The sequence below is a fragment of the Physella acuta genome, unplaced genomic scaffold (assembly GCF_028476545.2).
Source record: "Physella acuta isolate Inbredline_101_S28 unplaced genomic scaffold, ASM2847654v3 ptg001787l, whole genome shotgun sequence".
Classification (NCBI taxonomy): domain Eukaryota; kingdom Metazoa; phylum Mollusca; class Gastropoda; family Physidae; genus Physella; species Physella acuta.
This window is the reverse complement of record NW_026733297.1, coordinates 144,228-156,673: the sequence shown is the minus strand read 5'-3', so window position 1 is coordinate 156,673 and position 12,446 is coordinate 144,228. Positions and strand designations below refer to the sequence as shown.

Genomic DNA, 12,446 nt, shown 5'->3' with positions numbered 1-12,446 from the left:
AATATATAATATAGATCTAGATCTAAACTTTCAAAAGATATTCATATGCATGTTTATTTCAGTTTTGATTAGGCTTAATTAGTGTGTTTTAGTAATGTTTAATCAGGGCAATTTATAAATGATAGCTATGTCATTGTAAAATGAATCTAACCCTCCTCCCTTACTGGACTTGAAACCTGTGTGTTATTCACAAAGCTTTATCCATGCTGAGTTTAAATTATTGTTAAGATTTGTTTCTATTTTTTTAAACTGTAATCTCATTAAAATTGATCAAGTTAACGAGGAACGCATTCTAAACAATATCACTGGCAGTGCGCATGACAGGCATCTCGCTTGTGTAGTGACAGACAGATGCTCACTCAAGTAGTTTTGTCAACCAGAAAAGTTAACCTATCAAATACAATTCATCAGGCCTATAAAATTAAGAGGCCTATCACATTAAAATGATCGCCTGTGACCGAAAGATATAGGCAAATTACAAACATTGCAGCCCACCTGTGTTCTTTTGTAAACCGGTGAGAGAAAACTCAAAGCACAGTATGAGCATGTTCTAAATCTATTCCAAGTACTTTGTTAGCCCAAGTTCTAATTAGTAATTCTAATTACTAAGTACTAATTAGTAATGTAAGCCTAGATCCAACACTAAAATCATTTAATTTTTCAGACCTCTTAAATCTTAATAATATGAACATTATTTAGCCTAATAAAAGTATATCAACACAGAACAGTGAGAATAATATTATATTAGATTAATTAAAATCTATGAAATCAATAAGAATTAACAAAAATTAATTAAGCTATAACACATTTGAAAACAACAAATAATTAGGCATAAATAAGCACACAAAGGCCAACTCGCAATAATTTCAGGGATTAACACAAATTAAAAAACAAAATAATAGATTGTTGTGGTTTAGGGGCTTTTAGAGTCATAGTATAATCAAAAAGCCAGGTGAAAGATCCATAATGAGACTTAATTAGCCTAATTACGCTAGCAAAATAGGTAAAAAAAAGTGTCAAGTAAAAAGAAAACTTACTTAAGCAATGACAGAGGATACTACTATACAGCTTCCGTATCAATAGCAATGACGTCACTCACAAAAAAATATTGTTTTCGTGACGTATCAATATCAATAACGTCACTCACAAAAAAAATATTGTTTACGTGACATGTGGGTAATTTTTTTTCTCAAAATGAGTACAGAATATTTACAATTTTAATTCAGAAACAGATCAATCTAATAATACCCTACCTAACATTGCAAGTTTGGAACCTTACAGATCGATATTTTAAGTTTTTAAGCAACTTAAAACTTTACCCATGTTTATGTGATTGTAGGAAAAAAAGTCACAGGAAAAAAAAACACAGGAAAAAAAAACACAGAAAAAAAGTCACAGGAAAAAAAGTCACAGGAAAAAAAGTCACAGGAAAAAAAGTCACAAATATATATTTGCATGATACTTGTTAATACTTGTATGTATTAAATATTTAGAGAGTGCAAATTAACTTAGGATTAATTAAATGTAATGTGTGTAGGCTGTATACGCATAGTAATTTTTATAATTCATCTAAAAATATTTAGTATGAAGTATGTAGATTGTAATTATGTTAAACCTAAGATTAGTAGCGTTTAATAGAATGCTCCAAAGTCCACGGTTTTAATCCTGTTTTTTTTTTAAATACCAACATTAAATTACCGTGAAATGGTAAGTTCGTCTGACTTGCTGCCCTCAACTCATGGCCACAATAGTTATGTTTAGATGTTTAGTTCAACCACCTTTACTGCCCACATTTATCATGCTCATTACATAACAACACTTAGGATCAAAACAGAAAGCCGACAAGGTTCAAAGGCTGTCATTGACGCATGACGTCAACAACACAAAATATGTTCGGACAATGCCTACTGAGGAGAGGCTGACCAAAGAATAGCCTACGGCAAAATTTGCCTAAATTTCCTTTATAATTAAATTTTCTACAGCGTTTTTAACTAAATACGTAACAAAAGTTGAGATTATTGTGTAAATTATATTAGAGTATTTTTACTTACAATTGTTATAAACCATAATGCTTTTAACGTCTATAAATAAATTATGCTATAAAAAAATACAACCCACAACAATAAACATACAAAATTTTACAATTCTAAACAAATTAAAAAAAATATTTCTAAAAATATTTTTGTGACTTTTTTTCTGTGACTTTATTTCTGTGACTTTTTTTCTAAATTTTTTTTTCCACTGTGACTTTTTTTCTGTGACTTTTTTTCCTAGCAAAAACTGTGACTTTTTTTCTGTGTTTTTTTCCTGTGACGTTTACCGTTTATGTTTGACCTTCATTGTTGGAAGCTAAACAAATTTTTTTTCTGGCAAAAATAGCTTTGTCATCTTCAAGTAGCATAAAATACGCTAAAAATCTGCCATTTTTCATGTGATAATCGTTTTTTTTAAAACCTAATTCCAAGAAAGTCACTTTACTGTTAAGCAAAATTTTCAGAAACATGTGTCTGGTTTTGGGTCTGCAAACAAAATATGTAGGCCTGCTATAATTTTTTTTTCACGATCTATCTGGGTCTATTTATATAGTTGTTTTTTAACTATTGTAAAAAGTCCTTGAAATTTTTAACCTTGAAATGCAGTGTTTGTGAAAATTGCTGCTGTCACTGCACTCATCCTATTTTCTCCTCCCACCGCTTGTAAAAAAAATCAGCTATTTGTATTGGAGGGAGGTGGGGCGCTAGATCTTTAACATTAGTATTAGCATAGTTACTTCTGAAATCTTCTTCATAATAAAATATATGTGTCACCTTGTTTTGTGCCATTGAAGCCATTGACTCTGATTTTTTCCTGCTTTTCTTTTTGGATTTGCTTCCATAGCTTTTGTCCACCCAAGAACAAACTACAAGGCAGTAGTTGTTTGATTTTGGAGTTGTCTCTCCTAGAAGAGTGGCTGTCCTCTGCTAACGAGCCTCATCTGCCTGAGGGTTCAAACTCGAGACATATCGGTTTAGCAACCATGAGCTTTACCAACTTGACCATACCAACCCCACTTCTGAAGTGATTTCTTAGTAAAAATAACGTTTATGTAATCCTGCGATGTGTACTTACGAATTTCCACAATATTTTTTTTTGCGTCATCGTACATATCAAGGTGGGGGACATTGGTGGTGAAATGGTGCAACATAAGGTTTTAGATTTTGATGTGGAAATTAGCCATATACCTGGGTATGTTGTAAAAGCAGGCATACCACAGTGTACATTTGTGTTGTAGGCCTATCACTTGTTATAGTTCAGGCCTACTAAAAAAAAATTCTTAGATATTTCTACACATTTCTATATTACCAACAGTAGAAAAAGTGACCACTGCCACTATAAACAGAGTTGTTTGTATTGTGGTTTACATGCATGGGGTAGGTCTAGAGATTGTACTAACATTTTAAACTAATTATGTTGTATTATATATTGGATATATATATATATATATATATATATATATATATATATATATATATATATATATATATATATATATATATATATATATATACATATATATATATATACATATATATATATATATATATATATATATATATATATATATATATATATATATATATATATATATATATATATATATATATATATATATATATATAGATCTATATAATTACCACTTTAACATTTAAATATCTAATCCTCAGTTCATTTATAAGAAGCAGCATGGGAGAGGCAACTGGTGATTTAGAATTACAGTCTGATGAGTTTAAAGAATTTTCAAATTCTGAAGATGTGAAGCCACTTCTATCTACAGTATTTTATCTTCTTCTGACATAAAAACAGAATTATCATTTTTATCTTTCCGTGATATCAAACCAAACATGACATTTATAAATTCACAGGATGATAAAACCGTTGTTACGCCAGATTTTTCATCTTCTACAGACACAAAGTCAGAATGTACAACATTTTCCTCTTTTGTTGATGTAAAACACCATATGACATTTCTAACTTCTCAAGATAAAACAACAGGATTTTTAATTTTTAAAGATATGGAACCTGCTGTATCAGCAGTATGTACAAGATCTGAAGATTTAAAACCAGAATTAGCAATTTTATCAACTAGTGAAGATATAAAACCAGAATTAGAAACTTTATCAACTGCTGAAGATACAAATCCAGAATTAGAAAATATATCAACTAGTGAAGATCTAAAACAAGAATTAGAAACTTTATCAACTAGCGAAGATATAATACCAGAATTAGAAACTTTATCAACCAACAAAGATATAAAACCAGATTTATGGACAAAATTTTTAGATTCTGAGGACAAACAACAAAATGGACTTGAAGAAAAGCTAAAACTCTCTGAAGATGAAACATATCTGTCTGTTGATCCTCATGATCATAATGAACAGTTTTTTCAAAGATCTAACTTGAATAAACAAGCTCAAGTAGGGGAGAGGCCACTTGAATGTGATGCTAGCCATAAAAGGTTTTCAGATAGTTCTAGGTTAAATGAACATAAAAAAGTTCATTCAGGAGATAGGCCATATGAATGTGATTATTGTCATAAAAAGTTTTCTAATAGTTCTGCTCTAAGCAGCCACGAAAAAATACATTTACTAGTTAGACAGTATGAATGTGATGTTTGTCACAAAAGGTTTTCATGGCATTCTGGTTTAGCGGAACATAAAAAAGTTCATTCAGGCGATAAGCCATATGAATGTGATGATTGTCATAAAAAGTTTTCTAATAGTTCTGCTCTAAGCAGCCACAAAAAAATTCATTTACTAGTTAGACATTATGAATGTGATGTTTGTCACAAAAGGTTTTCAAGGAATTCTGATTTAGCGAAACACAAAAAAGAAGTTCATTCAGGAGATAAGCCTCATGAATGTGATGTTTGTCATAAAAAGTTTTCTCAGAGTTCTAATTTATATACACACAAACAAGTTCATTCAGCAGGTAAACCATTTGAATGTGATGTTTGTCATAAAAAGTTTTCAAATAATTCTAGTTTATATACACACAAACAAGTTCATTCAGAAGATAAATCATTTGAATGTGATGTTTGTCATAAAAAGTTTTCATATAGTTCTAAATTATATACACACAAAACAGTTCATTCAGGAGATAAACCATTTGAATGTGATGTTTGTCAAAAAAAGTTTTCTCAGAGTTCTAGTTTAAATACACACAAAAAAGTTCATTCAGGAGATAAACCATTTGAATGTGATGTTTGTCAAAAAAAGTTTTCATATAGTTCTAGTTTATATACACACAAAAAAGTTCATTCAGAAGATAAACCATTTGAATGTGATGTTTGTCAAAAAAAGTTTTTATATAGTTCTAATTTATATACACACAAAAGAGTTCATTCAGGAGATAAACCATTTGAATGTGATGTTTGTTAAAAAAAGGTTTCTCAGAGTTCTCATTTATATACACACAAAAGAGTTCATTCAGAAGATAAACCATTTGAATCTGATGTTTATCAAAAAAAAGTTTTCTCAGAGTTCTAGTTTATATACACACAAAAAAGTTCATTCAGAAGGTAAACCATTTGAATGTGATGTTTGTCATAAAAAGTTTTCATCTAGTTCTTATTTATGGAAATATAGAAAAGTTCATACTGGAGATCAACCACATGAATGTGATGTTTGTCATAAAAAGCTTTCATCTAGTTCTTATTTAAGGAAACATAGAAAAGTTCATACTGGAGATAAACCATGTGAATGTGATGATTGCCCGAAATATTTTTCTGAAATAAAGACTCCCGACATATAGGCTCCCGATATAAGGGCTCAAGATAAGGGCTCCCGGCAATTGGGCTCCCAAAATATTGGCTTTTGATTAAATGACTCGACATATTGGCTCTAGACCAATGAATTGCATGACCACTATTGGCATAAAAGTAACAATTTTGTCTTACCTCTAATACCACTATAAACTCTTTTAAATGCCCGAATGAACCATCAAAGCGAGCCCTTAACAGCTAAATTTCACCAATTCTAAAGTTTTGATAATGTTTAATTTACAACAGAAAAGATCTGTTGCTTAAAAGCGAGCGAGCACAGAAGTGTAAATGTATGATATAAATGATGTTTACATGTTAACAGCATTTTGTTTTGATAACCTACAAGCATACTGGAGGTAGGAAGGTACAGCGTGGACCCTTCTCCCCACACACTGAGTTGGAACAGCCTATAACCGACTCAATTATGAGTAGTATATTAGGTCCCTTTTGGGTCGGTTTTTTGGCGGAGCAGGGGATGGTGAGGAGCAATGACATATAGTAAAATACTCGGGAGCAGGGAAGGGTGAAGGTACAATGACATATAGCAAAATACTCCCAGCCTGGCGCATCGGGATGGTGAGGGTGGGTGAGCAGGATGCGCTGCAGGTACAACGACATATAGTAAAATACTACGCCAACTGGGGTTGGCGGAGGTGGTGGGGAAGTAGGTCACCTTTTGGTGACCTTGTGACGTAATCATTGACCTTGTGACGTCATCATTGACCTAGTTACGTAATTTTAATGCGTTTTTAATGAGTTTTAATGAGTTTTAAAAATTTTAATTAGTTTATTATTATTAACGAGTTACGTAATTTGATTATTTGTTTACTTTTTAATTATTTTTATTTTGTTTATTTTTAATTTTATTTTATTTTATAATTAGTTAAATTATTATTAACTAGTTACGTAATGTGATTTTAATTACTTTGTTTATTTGTTTATTTAATATATTTCTTTTCTTTGTTGTTTAATTTGTGGGTTTGTTTGAATGTATGTATGTTTAAAATTCTCCCCTACAACGCGAACGTATACTTTGTATAGGGACCATTCTCCACCACAACGAACGGTTACCGAAAATAGAACAGCCATTAAAGATAACGATCAGCCACATCTGTTACTTATCGATCCGTGATCCTTTGTTGACACGCGCTGCGCTTTTAATGGGAATGTATTGATCGCACCCACGGAGCCATCGGGACAACGGGCGCGTTAATATTGATTCCACACACGGCCATCAAATGATGGTCCGCCTAATTAATTTGGTCATGCATCGTGGGTTTATGTCGACTACAAACATCCATTAGAGACACCTGTTACTCGCTAAGGGCACCCGACACGTATCGACCCACATGCGATCCTTTGTTCTTGTCAACCACCGTACAAGGGCCAAGTTAATATTGATCGAACCCACTGACCATCAGTATGATGGTCCACCTATGTGTAATTTTTATTAACGAGTTACGTAATTTGATTTTAATTTTTTAAATTTTTAAATTTTTAATTTAAATTTATAATTAGTTTAATTATTATTAACGAGTTACGTAATTTGATTTTAATTTTTTTTAAATTTTTAAAATTTTTTAAAATTATTATTTTTAAATTTTATTTTTAATTGTTGTTTACTTGTTGTTTAATTTAATTACTTTGTATAATTTATTTGTTTGAAATTCATTTTAATTAGTTTGCTTTTAATTTCTTTGTTGTACGCCGTTTGAAATAAAAGACTAACACTAGCGTGTACTAGAAAGTGTCATTGTGTATAACATCCATTTAACCACAGCTGTTACTTATTAGCGACAGCTTGTACTTATCGATCCGCCCGTGAGCCTCCCCGGCGCTCCCCGTGGTTGCTTAATAGCGGACTCACTGAAGCGATCACAACAGGTAATTAATCGAAACCATTAAGTCCCTCTCCGCGTTAAGTGTGGCGACAGCTGGTGCTGTAATTAGTCACGGCTCTCGGCTTTTTTTCATTAGACTTCAGCTGTACATGAACTATGTTCACATATCGTACGCCCGGTCATTCTTTGATCAAATTAAAAAATTTTGTTTCCACATGTCCTGCGAACCGTCCCTTGCTATGTATGAAAGATTAATGGTTGTAACTATTCGCTTATAGCGAGGGTCAGCGAAAACAAAAATATATTTAAGGGTCGGAATTTTCTTTCAACCACCGTTAAGTCAGGTTTTGAGACGAAACGAAGTCTCGGTAGGTTCGTGTTTTTTAATGGGCGACAGGGCGACTTGATGCGTTGGTACGTAGGTATGCGGGGTTAAGGTTCTATAACTCTATATATTTAAATACGTTTTTTTATTCAAATGAGTTTACTCCCCCTAACGTAAGTACATGTAAAGAGGGATTTCCTATAGATCTGTAATGAATTAGGCCTTTTTGACTATGACTTGTTGCCCAGGTGTTGACATGATACGCTTTTTTGAGATATACATACACACACACACACACACACAAACACACACACACACACACATGCGCGCGCGCGAAATTCATACTAGGTCGGTAATGGCGGAGAGAACTTATAGGTATACATTATCATGGCGACAACAAAAGCGACTCTTATTTTATTTACATGAAAGCGTGTTTTCCAAAAAGTGTCACCATGCCATTGTCATTTTCGCAGCGGGGTTTATTTTAAGTGTACCCCGTGCACGGTTGTTTACATTTTAAAAGACGTGTCGCGTGTCTTCCCCTTACGGCTTCCCTAATAGAGAAACGAGAGGAAAGACAACTGTTCTAAAATTAGAACAGACTTGTCTACACACACGAGTATCGTCCCTTGTGAAAAAAAAAAATTCGCGTCAGATTCCTTAACTAAACAGTCAATTTCTTTAACAAGTTAAAAAATAATTTAGGAAAACAAGGGTTAACAACATTAGACGCTACCGTTTTTGTTTCCTGTGACGACAAGGCACAATACACTTTTGTATTTTATGTCTTAAGTAGAGGGTGGGATATTTTTTCTTTGTAAGCGTGTTGTAAACAATGGGTAGAGGAAGCGATTACTAGGTAAGAGGGGAGAGAACGTGACGTACATCGCGATATTTGAAAACACGGCGATGTTTAACCTCAACCAAAAAAGGCAATGAACCTAGAAGGAAGACGAATATATATCTTAGTCTTGCAGCAGATTACCTCCCCATGTTCGCTTTAGTATTACAGTTTTCATCAAACTTCTTTTTGACTTGAACTTCGTTAATTTTTAAGAAAGTTTACTTATACATAATACACTACGTCTAATGACAAGTTTTTATTTTTACCACTCAATGTATTTTCTTTTTCTATACCTTACATTGTCATCTTAATTTTTGATCACCTTAGTAAAAATTTGCTTAAGATTATAAACTTCAAGTTTTAAAAAACAACAACGTCGTGTCAAATGACACACCGTTTAAAATGTCTACATTTAAAGTTCACCAAAATAATGACGTAAAAACTAAATATCATATGACATTAGCATACATATCATTCAATCTAATCACTCTAAAGTACAAATCAATAATTTTTATTGATTAAGGGGCTGGGTGAGTTATTTTTTATTCGGGTGCCCAGGGAAGGTTTGGAGTTGGCTAGGGACACCGTTCATACTAGAGTCGGTGACGTTTTCACCGAGGCAGGGTTCGAAGCTAGACCATACATGTTTTGGAATCGTTAGGGGTCGAGTCTATAGTAGGGTCGCGGGAGTTTTGTTAACACAGAGGGATGTTTCGAAGTTGATACATCCATGTTTTAGAATTGATAGGTAGAGAGTCCATACTAGGGTCGGTGAAGTTTTCACCGAGGCAGGTTACAAAGTTGGGACATGCATGTTTAGGAATTGTTGGCAGTCGCGTTCATACTAGGGTCGGGGAGTTTTGCTAACACTGAGGCAGGTTGTAAAGTTGGTACAGGCATCCTTGGAATTGTTAGGGGCCGTGTTCATACTAGGGTCGGTGAAGGTTGGTTTTGAACTCGGAACATGTATGTTTTGGAATCGGTAGGGCTAGAGTTCATACTAGTGTCGGTGAAGGTTGGTTTTGAACTCGGAACATGCATGTTTTGGAATCGGTAGGTGTAGAGTCCATACTAGGGTCAGGGGAGTTTTTGTTAACACCGAGGTAGGTTGCAAAGTTGGTACATGCATGTTTAGGAATTGTTGGTAGCCGAGTTCATTCTAGTGTCGGTGAAGGTTGGTTTTGAACTCGGAACATGCATGTTTTGAAATCGGTAGGTGTAGAGTCCATACTAGGGTCAGGGGAGTTTTTGTTAACACCGAGGTAGGTTGCAAAGTTGGTACATGCATGTTTAGGAATTGTTGGTAGCCGAGTTCATACTAGTGTCGGTGAAGGTTGGTTTTGAACTCGGAACATGCATGTTTAGAAATTGTTGGTAACCGAGTTCATACTAGGGACGGGGGGTGTTTTAACCGAGGCAGATTACAAAGTTCGTACATGCATCATTGGAATTGTTAGGGAGAGTTAAACTAAGGTCGGTGAAGTTTTCACCGAGGCAGGTTACAAAGTTGGTACATGGATGTTTAGGAATTGTTGGCAGTCGAGTTCATACTAGGGTCGGGGAATTTTGTTAGCACTGAGGCAGGTTGGAAAGTTGGTACATGCATGATTGGGAATCGTTGGTAGCCGAGTTCATACTAGTGTCGGTGAAGGTTGGTTTTGAACTCGGAACATGCATGTTTTGGAATTGTTGGTAGCCGAGTTCATACTAGTGTCGGTGAAGGTTGGTTTTGAACTCGGAACATGCATGTTTTGGACTCGGTAGGTATAGAGTCCATACTAGGGTCGGTGAAGTTTTCACCGAGGGTGATTTCAAAGTTAGTACATGCATGTTTTGGAAGTGTTAGGGGCCGAGTCTATACTACGGTGGGATGGTTTTTGTTTTCATCGAGGCCGGTTTCAAAGTTGTTACAGGCATGTTTTGGAATCGATTGGTGTAGAGTTTAAACTAGCGTCGGGGGGAGTATGGGTTTCACCGATGCGTGTTTCAAAGTTGGTACAGGGATGTTTTTGAAGTGATGAGGGAAGAGTTTAAACTAGCGTTGGGGGAGTTTGGGTTTCACCGAGTTGTGTTTCAAAGTTGGTACAGGGATGTTTTTGAAGTGTTAGAGGCCGAGTCTATACTAGAGTGGGAAGGATTTTGTTTTCACCGAGGCAGGTTTCAAACGAGGACCATCCCTGTTTCGGAGTTGATCGGGGTAGAGTTTACACTAGAGTGGGACGGTCTTTTTGTTTTCAACAAGACAGGTTTCAAAATTGGTACATGGATGTTTGGTACAGGACTGTTTTGGAATCGGTGAGGCAAAGTTAAACTAGGGTCAGGGGAGTTTTCAACGAGGTTGGTTTCGAAATTGGGGCATGGATGTTTCGGAGTTGGATGGGAACGTTGTCACTTGTGACAGTAAACGAAGGGGGATAAATGTTTGTCTGTTACTTTGTCCTTTGTCTGTCCAAGGGAATAGTGTGGGTAGTGGTATGGTGTGTTTATCAAGCGGGTGTTTAGGGATAGGGCGAGGGCGGCGGACAAAGTTGTCGATGTAGGTAGGGTGCAAGAGATATTCAACGAGGAGTGGCGTCTACAACTTACATAGCCCATGGACAAAGGGAAGGGGAAGGGCGAATAGTGATAAAAATAACTCACCCAGCCCCTTAATCAATAAAAATTATTGATTTGTACTTTAGAGTGATTAGATTGAATGATATGTATGCTAATGTCATATGATATTTAGTTTTTACGTCATTATTTTGGTGAACTTTAAATGTAGACATTTTAAACGGTGTGTCATTTGACACGACGTTGTTGTTTTTTAAAACTTGAAGTTTATAATCTTAAGCAAATTTTTACTAAGGTGATCAAAAATTAAGATGACAATGTAAGGTATAGAAAAAGAAAATACATTGAGTGGTAAAAATAAAAACTTGTCATTAGACGTAGTGTATTATGTATAAGTAAACTTTCTTAAAAATTAACGAAGTTCAAGTCAAAAAGAAGTTTGATGAAAACTGTAATACTAAAGCGAACATGGGGAGGTAATCTGCTGCAAGACTAAGATATATATTCGTCTTCCTTCTAGGTTCATTGCCTTTTTTGGTTGAGGTTAAACATCGCCATGTTTTCAAATATCGCGATGTACGTCACGTTCTCTCCCCTCTTACCTAGTAATCGCTTCCTCTACCCATTGTTTACAACACGCTTACAAAGAAAAAATATCCCACCCTCTACTTGAGACATAAAATACAAAAGTGTATTGTGCCTTGTCGTCACAGGAAACAAAAACGGTAGCGTCTAATGTTGTTAACCCTTGTCTTCCTAAATTATTTTTTAACTTGTTAAAGAAATTGACTGTTTAGTTAAGGAATCTGACGCGAATTTTTTTTTTCACAAGGGACGATACTCGTGTGTGTAGACAAGTCTGTTCTAATTTTAGAACAGTTGTCTTTCCTCTCGTTTCTCTATTAGGGAAGCCGTAAGGGGAAGACACGCGACACGTCTTTTAAAATGTAAACAACCGTGCACGGGGTACACTTAAAATAAACCCCGCTGCGAAAATGACAATGGCATGGTGACACTTTTTGGAAAACACGCTTTCATGTAAATAAAATAAGAGTCGCTTTTGTTGTCGCCATGATAATGTAT

The 12,446-nt window shown here is 34.6% G+C and overlaps 1 protein-coding gene across 1 annotated transcript; it reads left to right on the top strand.

The window, feature by feature from the left end:
* The first annotated feature begins 3,172 nt into the window (after nt 1-3,172).
* Nucleotides 3,173-5,790, top strand: LOC131930488 (zinc finger protein with KRAB and SCAN domains 3-like). Its single transcript, XM_059287000.1, has 4 exons — nt 3,173-3,225; nt 3,705-3,813; nt 3,903-4,513; nt 5,625-5,790. Exons 1-4 carry the CDS (start codon nt 3,173-3,175, stop codon nt 5,788-5,790), a joined length of 939 nt encoding a protein of 312 aa, XP_059142983.1.
* The last annotated feature ends 6,656 nt before the right edge of the window (nt 5,791-12,446 follow it).

What these genes read in the sequence shown, in the direction of transcription:
- LOC131930488 (XM_059287000.1), top strand. Translation starts at nt 3,173, where the DNA reads ATGGTGCAACATAAGGTTTTAGATTTTGATGTGGAAATTAGCCATATA. An exon ending in GAAATTAGCCATATACCTGG is followed by an intron (nt 3,226 to 3,704) that starts GTATGTTGTAAA and finishes TCTAATCCTCAG; the next exon opens with TTCATTTATAAGAAGCAGCA. An exon ending in TGAAGCCACTTCTATCTACA is followed by an intron (nt 3,814 to 3,902) that starts GTATTTTATCTT and finishes ATAAATTCACAG; the next exon opens with GATGATAAAACCGTTGTTAC.